The sequence below is a fragment of the Spea bombifrons genome, chromosome 12, assembly GCF_027358695.1.
Source record: "Spea bombifrons isolate aSpeBom1 chromosome 12, aSpeBom1.2.pri, whole genome shotgun sequence".
Lineage (NCBI taxonomy): Eukaryota > Metazoa > Chordata > Amphibia > Anura > Pelobatidae > Spea > Spea bombifrons.
In genome coordinates this window covers 17,538,467-17,562,500 of record NC_071098.1, presented here as the reverse complement: position 1 = coordinate 17,562,500, position 24,034 = coordinate 17,538,467, and the positions used below count along the sequence as shown (strand labels likewise).

Here is a 24,034-nt window from a genome sequence, read left to right as displayed (position 1 = left end):
AGTCTGAAACGCCCGGGCCTATTTTTTGTCCCTGTCCGGGCCTGGTATCAATCGACATGTTTATTGAGAAACGATCTTCCCAAACAAGCTGCTTGTGCTTCTACAATGAAGGGCCATAGATCTTGCTACAGTATTTTATACAGTACCTCATAAGAGGCATTAGGCTAGGAAAAACACATATTTTACCTGCTTTAAAATTGGTTGAAGATAGCAGTTCTAAACGGAACTTTTTTGCTGTTAAAATAGGATAAAAGGGAACTATTCTGGATCATCTGCTTTTTTAAATGTATACTTTTAATACCAGCTCTACTTGATTAGTATAAAGTTCATTTTTTCATCTGAACTTTGTATAGAGATTGAAATGACACACAGGTATTTACAATGATTTTTAGAAAGCATATATAAGTATCCACATATCCCAAAATAAATTATCTTCTCACATACGACCATGAGTATATAAAAAGAAGAAACGATCAAACAGATCAATAACCTCTGGCACGGTTACGATGCCCCCAAGAATGAGCATTTGTTGCGGAGTGTATCTCAAAGAAATCTAAGTCTAAAAAATACATGAAATCCTCTAGATCTATATTTTAGTGTACTGTTCTGATACTTCTTCTGTTTTAGCAGACATTTGTTCATTTTTCCTATGAGTTTCATTAATATTCTGAACCTCTAGAAGTGGGATCTTGCAATGGCTAATGTAGCTTCTAATAAAATATGAATAATAAAGCCATCTGGAGCATCCCCAAATGACTACTTTTATCTAAAAGTTTAGAGGGAACTCCACCAAAGCATAAACCCTCTGCCATAGCTATGTGAGCAAAAGGCAAGCCCATCAAATATGTGCCATAGTACCCACAATTCCCCGATTCCACCCAGGCACTTGCGGGAGTGGGTTTTTCAGCGTAGTCAGTAACATTTACCATTTAAAAAGTACCTTTTTACTGAGCTCCAAATGATTAATACACCCGAAGACTCCTTATATGATTACTGAGCACATCCATTGTTCATTTGAGTCCCTAGCTTCCACCCACTTAGCTTAATAGAATCTAGGATTCTTAGCATGGCAAGATAGCATCGAGAAAAGCCTTTTCTAAAATTCAGTACAGCTCACAGCAACACAACTTTTCCACCTTTGATAATGGGTACGTGACCCTTAAGAAAGCTACATTTTACTGCAAAATAGAACATACCGTATTTGCTCGATTATAAGACGACCCTGATTATAAGAGGACCCCCCAAAATCAAAATATTAATTTAGGAAAAAAACAAAAAGCCTGAATATAACACTACTCTAAAGGAAAAGTTTTACTAGTAAATATTCATTCCTGTAAACTATTTTTTCATATTTAATAAAAGCTATGATTGAGAAAAATATATATATATTTTTTTTATTTCCTTTTATTTGCCAACCCGCCCCCCCCAGTTATGCACATCTGCCCCCAGAAATGCCTTATACCCCCTATTTGCCACTCTGTCCCATGATATGCCTTTTAACCCCCTATATGCCCCTCTGCCCCATGATATGCCTTATAGCCCTATATGCCACTATGGCATATAGGGGCTAAAAGGCATACCATGGGGCTGAGTGGCATATAGGGGGTTAAAATGCATTTCTGGAGGCAATCACACTCCTATCAAGCCAAGGCAGCCAGTAGATGCTGGAACCTGGGGATGATAGTAGTGGGATGACAGCCTCCCTATGCCATGCTACCACCCCCACCCCCCTTACACATCCATGCTATCACACACACACTCATTCACAAACATTTAAATACTCATTCATTCCATTAATCACACATACTTCACACATTAATCACAAAAACCCTCCCCCACCCCCTTAACTGAACTGCAGGTCTCCCACTCGCAGACTTCTGCAGGGGCCCGGCTGTGCGAGCAACTTCTCTGGCCCCGCCCCCAGAGGAAGGAGGGGGGAGGCAGCATTATGTGACACTCTGCTAGCTTCCTGTTCTCCTGCTGCTAGAAGAGACGCTGCTCGCGACCAAAGCACCGGTAAGCAGCATGGCCCCAGCAGAAATGTTTTTGAGGTCTGATTAGAAGTTGTGACTAAGAGAGTAGCTGTTCATTGTCAAATAAATCTGAAAATGTACTAAGCCTACGCCTGAAAATTAATACCCAACAGGCGGGTTTCTAATGCTTGTATCAGAGTGACCCTAGGTAACTTTGGATTCAGCAGAATTAAATTTGTCCCAATATCTTATCTCCAACACTATATGGACACAAGTATTGGGACAGCTGACCATCACACCAACAGGGACTTTGATGACATTACACTCTAAGTACATAGACATTAATATGTAGCTGGTCCCACTTTTTGCAGCGATAACAGCTTCCGCTCTTCGGGGAAGCTTTCCACAATATTCTGGAGTTTTTCTGAGGGATTTTTCCCCATTCATCCAGTAGAACATGTGTGAGGTCAGGCACCAATGGTGGACGACAAAGGCTGGCCCACAATCTCTGTTCCAGCTCATCCCAAAGGTGTTTAAAGGGGTTGAGGTCAGAGCTCCATGCGGCCGTTCAAGTTTTGCCCACACCAAACTCAACCATGTCTTTATGGACCTTGCTTTGTGCGCTGGGGCACAGTCATGCTGGAATAGAATACTGCCTTCCCCAAACTGTTCACACAACGTTGGAAGCATAGCATTGTCCAAAATGTCTTGGTATGCTGAAGGGGATATGATGTTGTTGTAACTTTAGATTACAAAAAATTAGGACAATGCAAAACGGAGGACTGTCTTTGCTATTACATGAATGCATAATTCAACCATGTTTATTATTGTCAAGCTCATCTTACCAATTGTCTTGTCACGATTCACCTTCCATGTCAAAGGACCTTCATGGATCATCTTCCTCTTTGTCAAATCCAAGTTCTGTTCACAAGACATATAGAAATATAATTATTAAAACTCATACCTGCTCAGAAAAGGGATCTCATAGAAATCTACATTTAACTAATGACGTACACTTAAAATGAGCTGAAGCATGACAAAAATATTAAGAACCCCCACTTTCATCAATACTTTGCTATATTAATCTGCATTCAAAGAAGCAAATTATATATATATATATATATATATATATATATATATATACACACACACACACACACACACATACATATATATATACACACACACATATATATACACATATATACACACATATATACTGTATTGGCTCGGATATAGGCCGCCCCCTAAAAGTTTGGTGCTTTTTTAAATATATATATATATATATATATATATATATATATATATATATATATATACACACACACACACAACTCAGCACATCAGTCCAGGGTGCTTCCAGGTCAAACGCTGTGAGTTTAGTAAGTGGGCTGATGATGATCAGATCGCTCCTCACCGTTAGTTTAAAAAAATCCTGGCTCCTAACTTTTTTACCTGGCGCCTAGATTCACAACAAATTTGTCAAGCCCTGGGATACAGGATACTACCCGCCACTGCAGCGCTAAATGCAACAGTAAGGGAAAATGGCTTTCCAGATGTCACAGACTTGCTCAGACATCAATTTTCAAGGAAGATGACCAGATGCGACATATATATATTTTATATTTTATATATATAGAACACAAAAGTAAAATAATCAGGTAATGTGGTAATTCTTGGGCAACGCACAAAACATGGAGCAAATCGTTTTAAGCAATTTTTCAGTTGATTTCTCCAAGCTCAGCACTTGGGACTGCTTCTGTTGTACATTAATAAACACGTCCTTTAGCATTCCCAACTAGTACAGGACAAGGAATATGGAACTTACTCTCAGCTCATCAATCATGGGATTCTCCCCAGGCTTTAAACAAGACAGGTCAAGCCGGTGTTGATAATCCTCTAATTTCTGCAAATAGAATAAGACAATATTGTTTGGAACATTTCATAAAAATTTTGACACTTGCTAGCACAACAGAAAATGGAAAAAAGATTTAGGAGCAATTTCATTGTTATGTCATTGTCATGTCATTGTTAATGCCTGTAGCCATTACTAATTTTTGCTGTAATTAACGACATCATAAACCTCCCAATAACCAGTGAAATCGTCTTTAACATCTCTGGTGTAAAAATTTTGAAGTGCAGAATAAACAAGTAATATGCAGCAGGCTTACCAGTTTATTTTCAACAGCCTGATTTACATGATTTAAAATCCGTCTACAATGTTCTGCTGCTCTTTTAACCTTCTCCTTCTCATCCGAGCGATCTAAAATAAATAAAAATCTCATATGGTCACTAGAGCATGATTGCGTTACTACAACTGATTACCCAGGTATTTGTAAAGAAAGTCTACATAGGTTCAGAAAAAAACCTAAAAGATTATAAATGAACCCAGCACTGGAATACGTACATACTTACGTTTCATTTAAAATACAAATTGTTAAGATTCATATTTTTAAAGCATCTGCCGAATAGAGAGTCTAGTAATTACACACGCACACTGCCCAAAAGGTAGTCCGAAAAGCATTACAATGCTTAAAAGTGTCTTTTTTTTATTATTATTATTATAACGTTGAAAAAACACAGCTTTTGGTTATTTTTATTTTTTGTTCAGTCACAATTACCCTTGACAATGACCTAGCAGGTTGCAGCTTTGACATTTCAAGAAAATGGTGAAATCTGAGCTAACCCCTTTCCCTCCTACTCTGGCACCATATACAGTATCTCACAAAAGTGAGTACACCCCTCACATTTTATTATATCTTTTCATGTGACAACACTGATGAAATGACACCCTGCTACAATGTAAAGTAGTGAGTGTACAGCCTGTATAACAGTGTAAATGTGTTGTCCCCTCAACACACAGCCATTAATGTCTAAACCTTGGCAACAAAAGTGAGTACACCCCTAAGTGGAAATGTCAAAATTGGGCCCAATTAGCCATTTTCTCCCCCCCCCAGTGCCATGTGACTCGTTAGTGTTACAAGGTCTCAGGTGTGAATGGGGAGCAGGTGTGTTAAATTTGGTGTTATCGCTCTCATACTGGTCACTGGAAGTTCAACATGGCACCTCATTGCAAAGAACTGAGGATCTGAAAAAAAATTGTTGCTCTATGGCAAGACCATACAGCGGTTTCACAGGACAGCTCAGAAAAGGCCTCGCCATGGTCGACCAAGGAAGTTGAGTGCATGTGCTGAGCATCATATCCAGAGGTTGTCTTTGAGAAATAGACGTATGAGTGCTGCCAGCATTGCTGCAGAGGTTGAAGGGAGTCAGCCTGTCAAATTGGTCTGGATGGCTGTCGTCCCAGAAGGAAGCCTCTTCTAAAGATGATGCACAAGAAAGCCCGCAAACAGTTTGCTGAAGACAAGCAGGCTAAGGACATGGATTACTGGAACCATGTCCTGTGGTCCGATGAGACCAATGAACGATCTCTTCGGAGACTGGGCCGCAGGGCAATATTCCAACATGATAATGACCCCAAACACACCTCCAAGACGACCACTGCCTTGCTAAAGGCCGAGGGTAAAGGGCTGGCCAAGCACATCTCCAGACCTAAACCCTATTTAGCATCTGTGGGGCATCCTCAAACGGAAGGTGGGGGACCGCAAGGTCTCTAACATCCACCAGCTCCGTGATGTTGGAGGAGTGGAAGAGGACTCCAGTGGCAACCTGTGAAGCTCTGGTGAAGGCAGTGCTGGAAAATAATGGTGGCCACACAAAATACTGACCTTTTTGGTCACACCAAATTTAACCCCTTCGTGACCTTTGCCGGTTCAGGACCGTCATGACAAGGTGGTCACTAAACGACCTTTGACGGTCCTGAACCGTCAAAAAATTAAATAAGCTTAGAAAGTGATCAAGGATCACTTTCTTCGCTTAAACGGCCTTGCTGCAATGCCTCGATGTCGAGGCATTCAGCAAGGCCGAGATCGGCATCGGGGGCCATGGACATTGTATGGCGGCGGACGCCCGTTTTAAAAGCGTTTAGGAGGCGATCAACGATAAATTGGTGTCGCTGGAATGCCTCGATCAGGAGGCATCCAGCGACACCAAACACTTACCTCTGGGTGGGCTGTGACCGCTCCGGAGAGCGGTCACAGCCGCAGCTGCCGGTGATCTTCACCATCCGCAAGATGGCGGCGGCCCGGGAAATAAAACAATAAAGGTGAAAAGTTCGCTAGATGGTCTCCAGACCCTCTAGAGAACTGGCTCCACTTGCTGGTTGAATACAGGTACTGCATTCAACCATGCAAGTCAATGGAGCCCAGCTTTCTAATCACTATGTGATTAGTAAAATATTCAAAAAAAATTAAAAAAAAATGGAAAAAACTCAACAAAGAGATAAAATAAAAGCACTTCAAATACCCAAGGGGTGTCTAATATATAAAAAAAATGGCTGATGGGGTAAATTGGAGTGGCCTAGCTCAAAGATAGGGCATACGTACAGACTAACCAAAATGGAGAAAAAAAGCGCACTTCCCAAATGTGGCATTTTAAATCTGAAACAACCCGACAAACCCATGCATGTCGGGTATCACTGCACTCAAGAGATGTTCCTGAACACACATTGGGGTGTTGTTTGACAGTGGCATATACCAGAACCTGTATATCTATAACTAAAGTACAATTTGTGCGGAAAAAAAAAAATTCCATTATAGAAGTGTAGTTCTATAATTGGTGCATGGAAAGGGTTAAAATAACAGCATTTGGAATACTCTGGGGTGTCTAGTTTTCAAAAATATATGGTTTGAATGGGTTAAATTGAGTTAACCGGCTTCAAAGATGTTCCAAAGAGGAGATGGAGGCAGACTGACCAGATTTGTTAAAAAAGATTTGGAAATCATAAAACGCTGCTTGTACTTATTGCCCTATAACTTACAAAAAACAGCAAAAAAACATAAAAACATTGGGTATCTCTAAACTCAGGACAAGTAGTAGAATCTATTTAGCTAGTTTTTTTACTTGCTTTTATAGGTGAGTAAAATATTTTTCAAATAAAAGTCATAAAATGTGTTTTTTTTTCAATTTTTCACCAGGTTTTTTTTAATTTTTTTATAGTAAATAAGATGATACGATCAAAATAATGGTATCTGAAGAAAGCCCATCTTGTCCTGAAAAAAACAATATATAACTTATGTGGGTACACTAAATGGGTGAGGAGAAAATTACAGCTGAACACAAGCACCACAAGTGTCAAAACAGCCTCAGTCCCACAGGGTACAAAATTAAAAATGAGCCCGGCCCTTAAGGGGTTAACACACCTGCTCCCCATTCACACCTGAGACCTTGTAACACTAACGAGTCACATGGCACTGGGGAGAGAAAATGGCTAATAGGGCCCAATTTGGACATTTCCATTTAGGAGTGTACTCACTTTTGTTGCCAAGGTTTAGACATTAATGGCTGTGTATGTTGAGTTATTTTGAGGGGACAGCAAATTCACACTGTTATACATAGAGTGTCATTTCTTCAGTGTTGTCACATGAAAAGATATAATATATTTACAAAAATGTGAGGGGTGTACTTTTTTGAGATACTGTAGGCCCTCGCCTAAAAAAAAAAAAAAAAAAAAAAAAAAAAAAAAAGAACTGCCATAGTCACAGCTTTCACAAAAGCTAAATAAATTAACTAAAATTATGTATAGTTGCACTTTTTGTTGTCAATCAATGTATCTTTTTTAAAGACATTCAGTTTAATCATTAGGCTAGGTTTCCACTTGGGTATTTTTTACAAAAACGCCCATAACACCACCAATTCAGCCACACAGCGTTTTATTAGTGAAAAAACGCTGCAGCCAGATGTTAGCTGTTCTTCAATAGGAAATCGCACAATGCCATATCCACTTGGCGTTTTTCAGTCCTCTTTGGCGTTTTACTGCTTTTTTGGGCTCTGTGGCAGTTTTTCAAAATCGCAGCCTGTTGACACTCTGGCGTTTTTCTTCAATGGAAGTCTATGGGAGAGAAAAACGCCATGAAAACGCCATGCGGGTTTTGCCTTGGTGTTTTTTATGGCGTTTTTTTTCCCACAGTTACAAAAAAGGGGGAAGGACCCAGGAAGAGCTGCCATTTTCCTAGTACTGTGGTAAAACGTTTATCTGCTTGTACACTGTGTGCTGTCTCTGTGTAATTTATTAGCAGCGTGGCACCCAGAATTGTCTTTGATGTGTCCAAGCTTATTCAACTAGTGAGTATCCCTTGCAATTTGTACCATCATTTGGGGCCAATCTTCCTAGAGGAGCAGACATTCGGGATAAAGCATGCCTTACAAACCACAGAAAAGAGACAAAAGGGTCCGCCAGGGCGTGTTTAAGTAGAACTCTAAAAAGGAAATGACATCAGGAGGGGGCAGATACTTGCAATTTATCCTAATCCCTTTTAGCTGGGTGAAAATTCTAACTTGTAAAGGCTGGCAAAACTGCCTAAGGTCAAAAAGGCAAAAACGCCAGAAAAAACACAAAAACGCTGGAAAATGCAGTGGCAGTTTTCCTGGTTTTTTCCTGGCATTTTTCATCAAGAAAATAACGCAGGAAAAATACCCAAGTGGAAACCTAGCCTTAACCTGATGGAAGCGGAGATCTGTGTCTTGGAGGGGCCAACATTATCTAATGAAATTCCTGTTCTGAGCTACTCCCCCTATCTCCACATCCATCCTTAATAATAAACTATACTTACAGCGATACGTTTTCATTTTCATTCACCTCCTGGCTGAAAGCAGAAAGCACACCCGCGAATGCTCTGTACCATTTCAGCTCTAGTCAATGGGTGCTGAACTCACACTGAAGTAAACGGGAGTAGCGGCAGGCAATCACATGTATGCTTGCCGAACACAGATATTCAGGAAACATACATATTTGTATGCTGCAGCTAATCTAATTCATTTCAACTGGAATGCTACGGAACCGGAAGTGTGTTTTAGTATGCCTCCTTCGTAGGCGTCCAGGCTCCACTGGAGACAGCTAGGGCAAGAGCCGAAACAGAAGTTTGCTTTTCTAAATAAAAAGGCTGTTATGAAAACAAGAGAGACATACAACCACAAATGGAAATTCACATTAATCCTTGAAACCACCAGAGAGAAAAAAGTAGGAAAGCCAAAGAGCAGGAGACTTATCTGGTATGAACTACTAGGACAATACCTGAATACTTGGCAATGTTATCCAGCAAAAGTGGGTATTTGGTTAGTCTCTGCATTTCAGTGGGAATAATATCTTTTAGCTGCAGACGCCTGCATAGTGGATTACTTTCAGCATCCTGGAGACAGAGAAAAAAACCCCAATTATTATTGCTATTCAGATTGTGATTACCGGCAGATCATTTCTCCTGCATGAACACAAGTAATTAACGTCATCAGATACATTTTAGTTTATATGCCTTCACTAATTAAAATCTGAGGCAGGTCAAGTAATCTTTAACATGAAGATTCCAGCAATCCCCTAATTAGTGTTTACCAATTTAACACCCAAGGTCATAAAGATAAAGTATGTCTGAAAACCCGTTACTTACATTGCAATACATACATTATCTGTATGGGGCCATGAAACATATAATGAGGTATGTTCCCATTCCTTGTAAGTAAAAAAAAAAAAAAACCCCAAAAAACACTAGTGAATGTTTAATCTTATCAGCACATATTTATGCAGCCCCATGAACAGAATCCATCTCCAGTCCTTGAAAGTAACAATACAACGTATTCCAAGACACAAAACACTTTCCTTAGGGGTTGTATAATGATTGTATTTTGATTGCTTGTTTTTTTCTTCATTCTTGATTTTTGGATAGCCAAGATGATTTATAATGTTACTCAAGGGGGAAGCATAACATCCGACATAAAACCATACATGAATGCAGCATGGAAGTAAACCAGTTATGATTTTATTGTTATATTTAATTGGCATGTTAATAAACATTAGCCTGTATCACTAGAGATTGCTCATAATCTTGCAGTTGTTCTGCATATCTAGCATCACAAGAATATTATTGACCTTACGGATAATTTCTCGAGAAAGTCATTGTGACCTTCTACTTGTTCATTGACTGTATGCAACATACATTTCTCCAATATACCTAGGAGGTGAAGCAATGGACAACGAGAAGTCCTTTTAACAAGATATAGCTCTAGACGACGTATCCAATGGTACAGCAATAAGTCATCCAACACAGTTTTTAATTCTTATGAAGACAAACAAGACAAAGGTTTGGTCTCAAACAATTGATTGCTTTGGATAAACTTTACGATCAAGGGGCATGAAGAAGAAAAAAAAAAAAGTACTCCCACTTGTCCTAGCAGTGAAGACTTAAATCTGTTTTGAAAACTCAAAATGTTTGGAATAATAGCAAAAGGGAATCCAGGGCTGTCAGTACACCATCGGTAGAACCTTCTTGAATTACTGCATTTGCTCGATTATAAGACAAGTTTTTTCCAGAGCAAATGCTCTGAAAATTAACCATCGTCTTATATTTGAGGTCGTCTTCTAGAGGTCCGACAATAAGACTAAGATCCAGATCCCCCGCAGCGCTGTAGGGAACCTGGATCCTCCTCTGTGGCAGCCGGTGGGCGCCTGTGTGATGTGCGCAGACAACCTCCGCTGCTGCTGGCACTTCCTCTGTGGCTTCTATGAAGGAGCGCTGGCATCACATGTCCAAGGAGCTCTCCAAACAGGTCAGGGATAAAGTTGTTGAGAAGGGCTGGTTTAAAAAAAAAAAAAAAAAAAAAAAGATTTCCTTTGGACCACCATTAGATCCATTATGAGGAAATGGAAATAATATGGAACCACAACAGGTTTAAGGGGAACATTTCAATGTCTTGGAATGGCCTAGTCAAAGCCCAGAATTCAATCATATTGAGAATCAGTGGTATGCCGTACATCAGTGAAACCCATCCAACTTGAAGGAGCTGGAACATTTTGCCTTGAAGCATGGGGATAGATGTACTAAGCTTATAGAGACGCACCCCAAGAGACATGCAGCTGTAATTGCTGCAACGTGTAACTCTACAAAGTATTGATTGGGGGGGGTGAATAGGTATACATCCTTAATTTTTCTGTATCTTTTTTATTCTCTTTTTATTCTTGTTTCACAATAAAAAAAGTAGTAGGTTTTTGGTCTAAATCAAATGATACAAATGCTCCAGTATGACAGGTTTTTTAAAAAGAAAATCATAGTAAAAAAGAAAAACAAAAAAAAACCCTTGGTTCAACTCACTTGCACAAACGTCAGGAACCTGGAATCTTTCTTTTGGCGAGATTTGATCATGTCTAAGGCAAAGGGCTGGTTACTGCAAAAGGTGGCCACTGCTTGCTTCAATTTCTCCTCTTCAGCTCCACTAAACTAAGGACAAAGAAGTAATAAACCGTAAGGACATTTCTGTAGGTATGCCAGATGTGCATGTTGTATAGGGATATCAAGATAACTTACCCAACTTAGCACGTCATCACCAATATGATCAATTACAGAGGTTTCATATCGTTTCTTGACTGCTTTCATCTGTTCATTTAATGCAACTGGGAAAGATGGAGAGAGCTTATTGCTCGGATTGCTTTTTATCAAGAGCAAAAGAAATGTAAATAGTTGAGGCTACTGTCTCTTAAAACTCTATTTTCAGTTTCGGTCAAGTGATTGCTGAATTTTCGGTCCAGAATTTTCATTTCGGTGCATCCCTATATACTAAGCCAGACACTGAAGCAGTAGCCCTACACCACATCAATGTTTGGCTTAGTATATAGTGATAGGGGTTATGCTACATTATTGGCAATGTCTGGCTCAATGTATAGTGATAGGTGTTGTGCTGTGCCTCAGTATATAGTGATAGGTGTTATGCTGTACCCCAGTCAATGTGTGCCTCAGTATATAGTGATATGCTGTACCCCAGTCAATGTGTGCCTCAGTATATAGTGATAGGTGTTATGCTGTACCCGTCAATGGTATGCAGTTTTTCCCAATAAAAAATAATAATATATATATTGATCCTTTATGCAGCCCGGAGCCTCCGCTCATGATTCGCTCATAATTAATTTTTGCGGTGAGAGTTTCACCTTTAGAATAGACCATGGAGTCAAAAGGGTTGGAAATATATAGCTCCACCCCCTTGCAAAGTGATTTTTTTTCAGCTCCACCAACTTTATATGGACTGTAGAAGCATATTGTGCGCACAAAATTTTGGCTCTGGGAAAAATTTTGCACAACAGAAATTTTCTGCGCACATCACCCAAGAAAAATTAGAGGGAACATTGCTTGTAATACGACTAAACTTATTGTATTACCGCATTATTATACTGGAAATCGTAAGGTACATCTGTTAGAGCTAAAATATACAGACACATACTTTAAATGTTGTTAATATAATTTGTAATCGTCAATCGTCAATGTGTTTGTGTAGATGTGGGAGACTTTCCCTGTAACACTAACCATGAAGTTGTAGAATCTCTTCCAAATTTGAGAAAATACTGCAGGTTTCTGCAGGCGTCAGAAGATTTTCACGGATCGCACGTTGCCGAAACACTTGGTCCAAGACATTAAGAGTTTGAACGTGCGTCCGCTCTGTGTAAAACAGCTCTGCAAAAAGGGAAAAGACAAGACTTGCGAGATCTGCTTTAAGATATCAAATTTATATTTCTGTACTAGTAACAAAAAAAAGTTAGGAAGCAGATCTGACTGTCTTAACCAACTGAAAGTAACAATTGTTTTGGAATATTATACGTTAAGTAAGCAACAAACATTGCCACATCCGCTACCAAAAAGGTGATTGGCACTGATGCTCACCATGTATAACTTCTTGCTGCTTGATTTCATGTGGTTTCAGACCCAGGAGGATCTCTCTGCTCACCAGCTGCTGCCAGTTGGGAGGACCCTCACTTTGACCCTCGACAACCACACTGTCCAGCCTGCGTACAGAAAAGAGCAAAGTCAATAAGGACATTGTAAAATGAGACTGGCTATTAGGATTAGGCACCGTGGAAATTAACCTTTTCCTGGCTCACCAATATATTTTTATTTTCGTTTTGTATATTTGTGGTTTCTAACGTATGTACTACAGAAAATTTTTTGCTGATAACATAATACAAATAATAAGGATCTTTAGTAGTATATCTAATCTAAAGACTAATTAAATATCTGTTGTCATTTTGTTACAAATTGGAGTGCACAATTTCATTTGTAATTGACATATCTTTCAGATATATTTTGAGATAAACATGCTAAAAATATATATAAAAAATCCAGTACAACATTGCAACTTGGAGTAGCACTGTATATTTTTTTATTACATCTGAAATACTCTACCGTAATAAACATACTCACTTTCTAAAAGGCTTTGGCGTCCCAAGTTCACTACATCTGAAACAAAAATAGGGGTGGGGGAAGTAATAAGTGATCTAACAAATTATATTAATGCAATACATTTTTAAAAGTGGAGACCACTTACCCGTCAGTGTCCCCAACATCTTCTGGAAGAAGGTCCAGTGGAGAGGATGGGAAATCAAATATGGTGCCAGACATGCGAGAAGCCCCATCACATGAGTCAGAAGACATTCCTTCCCCGGAAATCTTCAGAACTGGGGAGAATGGAAGAAATGGGTAACAAAAGTTAGGATTACAAAAAAAACAACATTTCTTGGATGGCGAAAAGGGTAGAGGACCAATTCAGTAAAGTACTCACATCCTTCCACCTCCTTGCCCTCTTCTGGAGAACTCAATCCTGCCAGCTTGGAACCTGTGGAGTTCTGGGCAAGAGAGATATCGGGGACCTCCACTGACCCACCACTGCTGCGCAACCTTCCACTTTCTACTGGCTCAGGACTACCAGATGAAGAGGTGGATAAGTGCTTCTGATACCGCTGTCTCTGCATGTCCATAGCCCTGGAAACTGTATTAAATATTAATAAGCTTTGAATAAATGGTATATTATACCAGTAGAACCAGTAAAGCTATGACACTTTAGAAAAATGATGCATCTTCCCTTAGTTTATATAGCCTCATAATAAATTCTATACATAGCTAGAGAATAAAAAGTGAATGATGACTCTCACAACCACTTCCAGGTCAAGACATTTTGTGCTTCTCATTGTACCACACCACATGTTAAGTAATAAGCTATCAATACCTAGAATCCACTTCCCTATTTAATGAGGATCGCCCATGTCAACCATGAAATAAATATCATAAAGGGCACACTTGGAACCTCACAACAGTGGAACAAAGTCTTCCACTTAGAATCCAAAGGCCAAAAAGGTTCAGATGGAGGTTGGAAAAATCCACACTTACTTGCAGTGCTATCTTGTCTACTGGGTCTTCGTGGAGGTCCTAATATGCTGGAAAAACCTCTCCGCTTCCCCTTTTCCTCTCCTTCTTTATCCTTCTTCATACTTTGCTATAAACAGGAAAAATAACGTGAAGGGAAAAAGCCCTTTCAACCTACAATATGGAGTCAGTATAAAAAAAAAGTATAACAGATTTTTTTTGTTTCTATTTAAACTTTTTGTTCTACACATTTCTATGACGATGTGTTTTGGATTTGCAGGTACACGCACCTTATTTTACAAAAAATTAAGTAGAAAAAGGTGGATTTTTCTGCCCTGACCTAGGACAAAAATAGTCAACCATGCAATGTGTTGGAGTGAAAAAACAGACCCATGTTGCAGAAAATACTATGGTCAATTTGCCATATAAAAAAATGCTGCTGGATGCTGCTGTTGTGCTAAGAAATGTCACACGTGGCTACAAAAACATTTGAAGTCCAATATATTATTATTTCCTCTGACCAAGCATACACAAACTAACTGCTCCTTAAGTCATGTAAGGCATAGCCAAACATTCAATATACAATACATATATTTCTCTCACTCGCAAACTGGGCATGTGTACAATTTCTTTTAGATCCAGAACTCATTACAGGTGCTGTGCTCATAAGCTACGGACAATGATGAATTAAAGACAGATTTTTTCTGCTAATCACTTTTCATTAATGAACTGATTCACCTCTATACTGGACAAGGCACATAAATCCAATTAAATTGTCACAGTGGACATGACCACGTGCATCTGCAAATGTCTACTGTATACCTTGATTTTAGGTAGGAACCCAATCCGTCCACGCTTTTGTTCTAGACTCCGTGATTCTTTAACTTTAACACCCAGAAGTTTCATATAGGTTAAAATCACATACTGTATAGTATTGCTACAAGGATTGAGAGAAAAACAAACAAACATGAAATGTATTATTAAATCAAATGAATCCGTCACTGGCAATATTTCTGTGATAAGTGACATGAAGAACAGTGTATTATTTACCCTTTTTCTTCTTCAGGTGGCTGTGATGCCAACCTGCAAAACAAAGTTTATGTCAGAAAATGAAATTAATTTTACAGAGATAACACAGACAACTCGCTACATATAAATACTTGAATCCTTGGGACACAAGACATAACCACTGATTGGAAAGGGAAAGAAAAACCAGAGATAGTAAGATGGATTTATTACAGAAAAGGCTTCAACAAAATGAAAGATTTTATCGTGCACGTCTGTAAATTCAGCCTCAATGCACCAGGGGGGCCAATGGTGTAAATTGTCGAATGGTGTAAGGCACAAAATGTGAGAACATGCATAAGCAACATCCTTTCAGAAGAAATTACAATATTTGAGAAGACTTCAGGGCCACTTACAAAACCTCCTCAATTTTCTGTAGAATAGTTTCCGCAAACACTCTTTCCCTTTCTGATGCATTGCGATCTCTTAAGCGCTCCACACCAAGTTTGGCCAGCTCTCCTTCTGCCAAGGTGAGTCCCATGCTACGCTTCTGCCTGAAGTGCGATGAGAATTCCTACAGTTAGATCGGTAAACAAACGTGTTCTATGATTATGAGTTGCAAAGATGAACTGCATTACCTGAAATCCTCTAGATGCCTTTGTACTTCAGGATAAAGTTTGTCCTGCACGGTTAGGACATACTGCCGTTGCAGATCTTCAGGAATTAGTTCTGGACGTCTCTTTTCTGTTAAAAAGCATAATTGACCATATTACGGGAATAACTAGAGTTTTTTTTTGTATGGAATCGGGAGCATTTGAAATGAATGGGAGTTTTAAATAGACTTTTCTATTTAACGACATGGCCCTGCATGCGCAAGAGCACAGAAGAGCTCAGCTTGCATACAATTTCCACCATCAGGGTTCTTCATAAAGTTGTTTGAAGTAATCTTATCAGCTCAATAATCAGAATGAACTTGCTGGACAAGAGATGCTCTTTATAAACAATCTACAACAGTTTCTAGTGGCAACACGAAAACCTACCATCTCAAATTCAAGGGTGATGGCTGGATACCAAACATTTAAGTCTGTGACCGGAAACAGAAAATACGTTTTCACGGTCTGGGGGGCTTCCAGTTTCTAGTTAATGCAGCTACAGGCTTAATCAACAAGAATAGCCTAATATAACATACTAACCACCACTTGGCAGATTTAACCCACAAGATCAAGAAATAAAAGTTTGCCTATGGTACTTTGTTTCATAGAGTATAAATCTCGGAAATATCTTGTATACACCACACATTATATCATAACATGCATCCCTTTATTTCTTATTATCTCAACATTTACCTAGGTCAATAGCGAGATCTTCTGGGACAGGAACACGAAGATTCTGTAACAGAGCTCACAGCATTTAAAAAAAAAAAAAAAAAAAAAAAAAACACCAAATGACATTTAACAAATGAACATTTCTTACAATATTTTTCAGAATAGACGACGTGGCAAAAAATACCAGACATACTACGCCTTTATGTTTCCTAAATACTTATGTGATATCACATAAGTAACGAGGCCCGTTTACTTACCGCCGCTCGCTCTAAAAAGAACTGGTAGAATTCCAGAAATATCCGACGTGTCTCTTTGGGGTTAGTTTGCTGGTAGAAGTCTGCGTACAGGTAGCAAAGCTGGGAACAGGTACATTCAGATAACTAGTTATCACTGAACTGTGGAAGGTAGAGAATACTTGAATCTGAGATTTGAGACTGTACAGTTTCACTTACCAAGGATGCAGGATCAAACTGGGAAACCACGTGGTGTAGAAATACAGCCAAATGAGCCGGGTGGGATTTCAGAACATCCATGCTCTGGAAAAAGTTATACTGTCCATTCACCTGCTGGATTTTAAACAAATCATGTCAGCTTTTGTCCCATCCGTAATCTCTCCATGTCAGATTACTCGCAGACTGCAATTATGTGCCACAAAAAGACCGCTCGAATTTGAAAAGTTTAGTGCTGTAGTTGTTAGGGGATGTTTTGTGCACACAAAATTAAATTACATTTTTTCTTTGTTTTCTACATTATAATATTTGCCGATGAGAAATGCTGCTTGATTGCTTACTCAGCATGTACGTAGACTATCTCCAGATTTCTAACACTGAATATGCTCTTTTGTGCCGCTGATATGAATTGTGGGAGAGAAAGAACACAAAATAAATTCATCACAACTTACAAAACGTTGCTCCCTCCTCCAGTTATCCCCTTTTTTGTTTTTGATGCCGTCTCTTACCTGCTCTTGCTCAGCATCAAAATCATCATCTTCAGCACCAATGATTGTGTGTGCAATGCAAGTGGATGGGCTTCCCATGGTAGACTGAGAATCCTGAAGTAAATTAAGAGAAAACGTTTAATCATAACTTCCATAGACAAAAAAAAGTGAGACAGTTGCTATTTAATGTTTTACATTTTCTGTGTCTGGGGTTTATTCCTCTTCTATGTTATCATTCCTCAGTTTTTGAACCCTGCTGCAGTGCGACCCTTTTTCTATAGGCCACCCCTTACTCCCACTTGTTCGGGTCTAAGAAGACCCCTGCTGACTTCCCCTTGATATTCTGGTTACTCAGTTTTCTCCGAGCATCAACCATGCCATTATTTGTATATTTATCCCCTAGTCTGTTTTGTGGATGTGGATTTCACAAGCAAATTACATTTGTTAAAATATATCTGATTTAAAAGAAAAAAAATCTGATTTAAATTCATTTTTTTTAATCATGCTTTGTTTCCTGGAAAGGGTTAAGGTACCAGAGAAAGCAACTGCAAGAAATAATGAAATATAAGCACAAGCATCGAATGTACTTGGTAAAGGAATTAATATTAGGAAGCTGTAATGCATAAGTGTTATAAAAAAACATACTGTATCTTGAAGTTCACTTTTCTCTGGACTTTCTTCCAAGAACCTTTTTTCTAGTAGTCTGCTGTGGAGGTTCTGCAGAGAGAGACATCGAAGGAATTGAACAAATCACACTGCAAACTACAGAAGCACAAACGATGTATGGAGGATAACTAACTAAAAGTACCTAAAACATGTGCTTTTTGGGGAAGGGGTTATTTACTAAAGGGAGACTTGAAAAGGGCCAACAACAGTGAGTTTCTGCTACAGGAAGATCTTGGCTGACCCTGGATAATGTATTGTTAAATCACTGAGAATTCTCAAAAGTCTCCCCAGATTTACTCCATCGAATCCATTCCCTGCTTGAATATATCTAACATCATAGCATTCTTCTAAAGGTTCTTATCACCTTAAGATAATCTGCAAGCAATCAAAGCTATTTCATATAATCAGGAAGCTTGGTGGTGATCCATATATATATATATTATTGATGAGGCTGTACTATGTTTTTATCATTTGCAGATAATCTTGTACGGAGCTGCTCACCAAACGCAACATTTACAGAGACAGCTCTGGGAGAAAGACCCCAAAGATAGACTACATATTTCTGGTACAATAGTGAGAGCAACAGATCAAATGAAACTACAAAAACAGAACAATTATCTCTGATGATTTAAACATGCAATGTAGCAAAGCCGTTGGAAACGCAAGCAGGATCCCAGGTTGCATAATGAGACTTTATAAGCAAAAGAGGTATTCAAACCTGTTTAGAGATCTCTGTCAGACCACGCCTAGGGTATTGCGTGCAATGTTGAAAAATTATATAGATATTACTGAGATTAGGCATTTTTTAAAGGATAAAAGTTATCAGGAAAGAAAGGAGCCCATTTTCACTAAATAACATGGTGATAGCAGGAATATCACAAAACTATTCAAAAGTATAAAAGTTAAAAAAAACAGTACAGAACTAGTAGAAACAATAGAACAGGTAATTGTCCAAAATTACAGTGTATGAAAACATTTTATAGTCAGATAGTTAATAAACAAGGATGACTATGGGTAAAAGTGGCTGAAATTAACATACAAACATTAGCTTGAGCTACATGTGACAGGTGTATGGTAATTTTAGAAATGAGACAAGGTCGAGTACATTTGTGCTTTTACAGACTTGTAAAATTGGCCAAAGTGCCCTCAAATTGTATGTTCTATGAGTAAGATACAGGTTCTGGCTAATATTTTTAAAACTAGTTTATCTGAAAAGGAATGTCCCAAACGTCTTGATCATAAAATCCAGCACTGCATGCAGTAATACAGGCTACCACTGACAATATAATTTGCTTCAATAAACTTTTTTTTTTTCTGGAGAACTGGTGGCTGCCTTTGTCATCACTCATGAATGACTTTCCATGCACAAACACCATACTGAGCAGATTCATTTAATAACAATGCTTTTGCCTTTCCTCTACTTGTCAAAGAGTCAGGCTGGATAGTCAAGACTGAGAAATTCTATTTTTTACCATAAGGCTGTACGATACGGAGTTAGGGTGTTTGTCAACTAGATTAGGCCAAGGCAACATAAAGCTGTCGGAAAACATGCAAAACTAGAACTGTTTGGAAAACTTATTTTAATCTAATTCTACAAAACTTCCAACCCAGAAGAAAGCATATCGTTACATGGGACTTCACCTCTCCATATTATGTGGAGCCTTTTGAGCACACATGCTCATACACTGTTACAGGTCTAAAGCTTCTGTCTATATATTAATATGGGATATTGTTTATTGCTATGCTGTAGGAGCATAAAATGAAACCGAAAAAAATACATAAATACTCACATCTGCTGTATCGCTGTTTGGACGGGACCCATCCCCACTGCTGTATTCAGTGCCTACCAGTAGATCACCAAGCTCTGCATCCAGCTCATTGATCTGTAAGAAGTCTGAGCCATGCTAGCAAAATAAAAAAAAATATATCTCAGCAAAAAGAACTGAGAAATGCCCTGCAGTATGTGTTAATTCTTTGGTTATACGTTCGTCATTTCATACAGCAGTACTTATTTGTTCCCTTATCAATTCTCCCATATTAATTATAATTAGTACTTTGAAATGAATAACGATAACAGATTATTAACCCTCTACAGCAGGGCCTTCTTCTCACATTGTACCAGAATGCTGTAATGTTTTAATCAGTGCTCCAAAATCTAAATGTACTCATCAATACTGACATGTATAGAAACCCCAAAGGTCTAACAGGTTTACCCAATAATAACACAAGAAACATATTTCAACTGCTCTAATAAACTTTTACCTTACCAAAATAAGAGCAGTTTCATCTTAAAATAAATAAGTCAGTGTTAGCTTGCAATGCAATATTCCAGTACGTTAGTCGAGTAAAATGACGGACTTACTAAGGGATCACCCTGTAAGCAAATAAAAAACATCCAGTTGACAATGGGTTCAGTTCAACGAGCTGACTAAAAGGAAATCTGCAACAACGGTCATAAAAACACTGCCGTAAGCAACTCAATGACCTGACTAAACAGCCGTACATTTTATGGTATGGACGCACAGACTATGCTGCAATCAAACCATAGAACCCTCGCCCTGAAAGCATTTCATTAATGTGCAGTTTGTAAGACGACTAAAATCGATACATGTACATGTGCATTTCAGGCCATGAAAGGGGTTCATCCTACCTCCACTAGACCCAACTGAACACCGTACAAGAAACAATAAAACATACTGCACAACAAATGAAATGAAATCATATCCTACTCTGTGAGAATGGCAATACCACATAACCATCAACAAGTATAAGTCTGCAAACTGCAGTAATCAATGTCATTACGTAGCCTTCCTTTCATCTCGTTGGTGGTTCAGTGGTTTTGATGTTCTCACAGCTCATGTTGTGGTGACGCGGTCGTTTTGGTGGAGAACACTCGTTATTGTACATGTCGTCAGGAACACTGAATTGCTCCACACATTTGTCTACAGATTAGGAGCGCATTGTGTGAACAGTGCAAAGGCCACCGCAAACAAATTCTTTAATAGTTCACCAAGTGAACAGAACGTTATAGAGTATGAGAAATAGTATGAAAATTTGGTTTATTAAGTGGAAAAGTTAATTCAGTTGCAAAAATGTTTAAACAAGCATTTTTCCTCACTCATGCTGCGCTAACCAGAACTGGTTTGTAATTCAGATCTAAATCTGATTGATGCAAAGGACTTCGTGAGGAACAAAAACAGCAAATAAAACAATAAAACCTGATAAAACAAGTTTCACCAGCTGTGGAAACCATTTACTGCTCTTGTACAACCTGCACATTCATGTATATTTTTGGCATGTGACATAACTGCAAAATGCAGAGACCTGCTCTACACGCGCATGGCACAGCAGATAAAAAACATTCAGCTAATATAGCTTGCCCATTTTTTAAATGGCTATGAATATCCCAAACCTTATTTGCTCCTTGGTCTTGTCTTATATTCATGATATCCACATACGTTTCCTGTGCAAGATTAAATTCCCTCACTGTAGTAACGTCTACATTTCCTACTGGAATACTGATCTACTCTATCACTCTGGTTATATCTACCTTATCACTCTGGTTATATCTACCCTATCACTCTGGTTATAGAATATGGTCTCTTGTCCTAATATTCCTCCTTGCTTTGTTGATTCCCTTCATAATAATAAAATAATACAGTGTTGCGCAAGAAGATATTATTTTATTATTGTGAGTGGTATTTAGGGGTTATACCTTAACCCCTTAAGGACCGGGCTCATTTTTCGTTTTCTACCCTGTGGGACCGAGGCTGTTTTGACACTTTTGTGGTGCTTGTGTTCAGGTGTAATTTTCTCCTCACCCATTTAGTGTACCCACATAAGTTATATATTGTTTTTTTCAGGACAAGATGGGCTTTCTTCAGATACCATTATTTTGATCGTATCATCTTATTTACTATAAAAAAATAAAAAAAACATGGTGAAAAATTGAAAAAAAAACACATTTTATGACTTTTATTTGAAAAATATTTTACTCACCTATAAAAGCAAGTAAAAAAACTAGCTAAATAGATTCTACTACTTGTCCTGAGTTTAGAGATACCCAATGTTTTTATGTTTTTTTGCTGTTTTTTGTACGTTATAGGGCAATAAGTACAAGCAGCGTTTTATGATTTCCAAATCTTTTTTAACAAATCTGGTCAGTCTGCCTCCATCTCCTCTTTGGAACATCTTTGAAGCCGGTTAACTCAATTTAACCCATTCAAACCATATATTTTTGAAAACTAGACACCCCAGGGTATTCCAAATGCTGTTATTTTAACCCTTTCCATGCACCAATTATACAACTACACTTTGTCAAACTTTGTAATAGTAATTTTTTTTATTTTTTTTCCACACAAGTTGTACTTTAGTTATAGATATACAGGTTCTGGTATATGTCACTGTCAAACAACACCCCAATGTGTGTTCAGGAACATCTCCTGAGTACAGCGATACCCCACATGCATGGGTTTGTCAGATTGTTTGGCTGGTAAAAGGCTACTTTTGGGGCATGCGTAATTCAGGTGGTCATTTGGTCATTCTGCCTCCATCTCCTCTTTGGAATATCTTTGAAGCCGGTTAACTCAATTTAACCCATTCAAACCATATATTTTGGAAAACTAGACACCCCAGGGTATTCCGAATGCTGTTATTTTAACCCTTTCCATGCACCAATTATAGAACTACACTTTGTCAAACTTTGTAATAGTAATTTTTTTCACACAAATTGTACTTTAGTTATAGATATACAGGTTCTGGTATATGTCACTGTCAAACAACCCCCCAATATGTGTTCAGGAACATCTCCTGAGTGCAGTGATACCCGACATGCATGGGTTTGTTGGGTTGTTTCAGATTTAAAATGCCACATTTGGGAAGTGCGCTTTTTTTCTCCATTTTGGTCAGTCTGTACCTATGCCCTATCTGTGAGCTAGGCCACTCCAATTTACCCCATCAGCCATTTTTTATATATATTAGACACCCCTTGGGTATTTGAAGTGCTTTTATTTTAACTCTTTGAGATTTTTGAGAAATTTTAGCACTTGCTCAAAATAATAAACTTTATTTTTTTTATTTTTTTAATACTTTTTTTATATTTTTTTTACACATTTTGCTGGTACTGGATGGTTCATCTAGTGACATCACTGCATAATTATTTTTAAATGTTAGCACATTTTTTTTTTTATTTTTTTTGAATATTTTACTAATCACATAGTGATTAGAAAGCTGGGCTCCATTGACTTGCATGGTTGAATGCAGTACCTGTATTCAACCAGCAAGTGGAGCCAGTTCTCTAGAGGGTCTGGAGACCATCTAGCAAACTTTTTCTTGTTTGTTTTTTTTACAGAGCGGCGGCCATCTTACTTGATGGCGAAGATCACCGGCAGCTGCGGCTGTGACCGCTCTCCGGAGCGGTCACAGCCCACCTAAAGGTAAGTGTTTGGTGTCGCTGGATGCCTCCTGATCGAGGCATTCCAGCGACACCATTTAAGTTTAGGAGGCGATCGTTGATCGCCTCCTAAACGCTTTTAAAACGGGCGTCCGCCGCCATACAATGTATGGCGGCTGTTGACGCCCCGGGGAGGGGCCAGACATGGCCCCCGACATCGAGGCATTGCAGCAAGGCCGTTTAAGCGAAGAAAGTGATCCTTGATCACTTTCTAAGCTTATTTAACTTTTTGACGGTTCAGGACCGTCAAAGGTCATTTAGTGACCTTCTTGTCATGACGGTCCTGAACCGGCAAAGGTCGCGAAGGGGTTAAGTGTTTGCAGCACTGGTTATAACATTTATTCACCATATATATTTTTTAGCGCCTGATCTTTATTTCAATTATGATTCCCTTCATAAGCACACACACACACACATCTACATTAATACCCAAAGCCATATAAATA

General features: G+C 38.6%; 1 protein-coding gene and 1 long non-coding RNA gene across 2 annotated transcripts in view; one reads left to right on the top strand and one right to left on the bottom strand.

Annotated features, from left to right (window-relative positions):
- The window catches only part of ARHGEF12 (Rho guanine nucleotide exchange factor 12), an 81,280-nt gene that overhangs the window by 41,951 nt on the left and 15,295 nt on the right, over nucleotides 1-24,034 (bottom strand). The window contains exons 8-29 of the mRNA XM_053451503.1: nucleotides 19,927-20,040; nucleotides 18,116-18,187; nucleotides 17,492-17,584; nucleotides 16,986-17,099; nucleotides 16,791-16,889; nucleotides 16,555-16,597; nucleotides 15,847-15,952; nucleotides 15,625-15,762; nucleotides 15,254-15,286; nucleotides 15,026-15,140; nucleotides 14,228-14,333; nucleotides 13,623-13,829; nucleotides 13,389-13,518; nucleotides 13,265-13,300; nucleotides 12,728-12,849; nucleotides 12,374-12,520; nucleotides 11,384-11,469; nucleotides 11,171-11,296; nucleotides 9,106-9,220; nucleotides 4,145-4,236; nucleotides 3,802-3,879; nucleotides 2,819-2,894 (exon numbers count right to left, since the gene is read on the bottom strand). Of these exons, the coding sequence (XP_053307478.1) occupies nucleotides 2,819-2,894; nucleotides 3,802-3,879; nucleotides 4,145-4,236; nucleotides 9,106-9,220; nucleotides 11,171-11,296; nucleotides 11,384-11,469; nucleotides 12,374-12,520; nucleotides 12,728-12,849; nucleotides 13,265-13,300; nucleotides 13,389-13,518; nucleotides 13,623-13,829; nucleotides 14,228-14,333; nucleotides 15,026-15,140; nucleotides 15,254-15,286; nucleotides 15,625-15,762; nucleotides 15,847-15,952; nucleotides 16,555-16,597; nucleotides 16,791-16,889; nucleotides 16,986-17,099; nucleotides 17,492-17,584; nucleotides 18,116-18,187; nucleotides 19,927-20,040 (2,248 nt within the window). The remainder of the gene's footprint in view (nucleotides 1-2,818; nucleotides 2,895-3,801; nucleotides 3,880-4,144; nucleotides 4,237-9,105; nucleotides 9,221-11,170; nucleotides 11,297-11,383; nucleotides 11,470-12,373; nucleotides 12,521-12,727; nucleotides 12,850-13,264; nucleotides 13,301-13,388; nucleotides 13,519-13,622; nucleotides 13,830-14,227; nucleotides 14,334-15,025; nucleotides 15,141-15,253; nucleotides 15,287-15,624; nucleotides 15,763-15,846; nucleotides 15,953-16,554; nucleotides 16,598-16,790; nucleotides 16,890-16,985; nucleotides 17,100-17,491; nucleotides 17,585-18,115; nucleotides 18,188-19,926; nucleotides 20,041-24,034) is intronic.
- On the top strand, nucleotides 11,570-11,879 carry LOC128469586 (uncharacterized). Its single transcript, XR_008345964.1, has 2 exons — nucleotides 11,570-11,738; nucleotides 11,778-11,879. It is a non-coding gene; the product is annotated as an uncharacterized LOC128469586 (long non-coding RNA).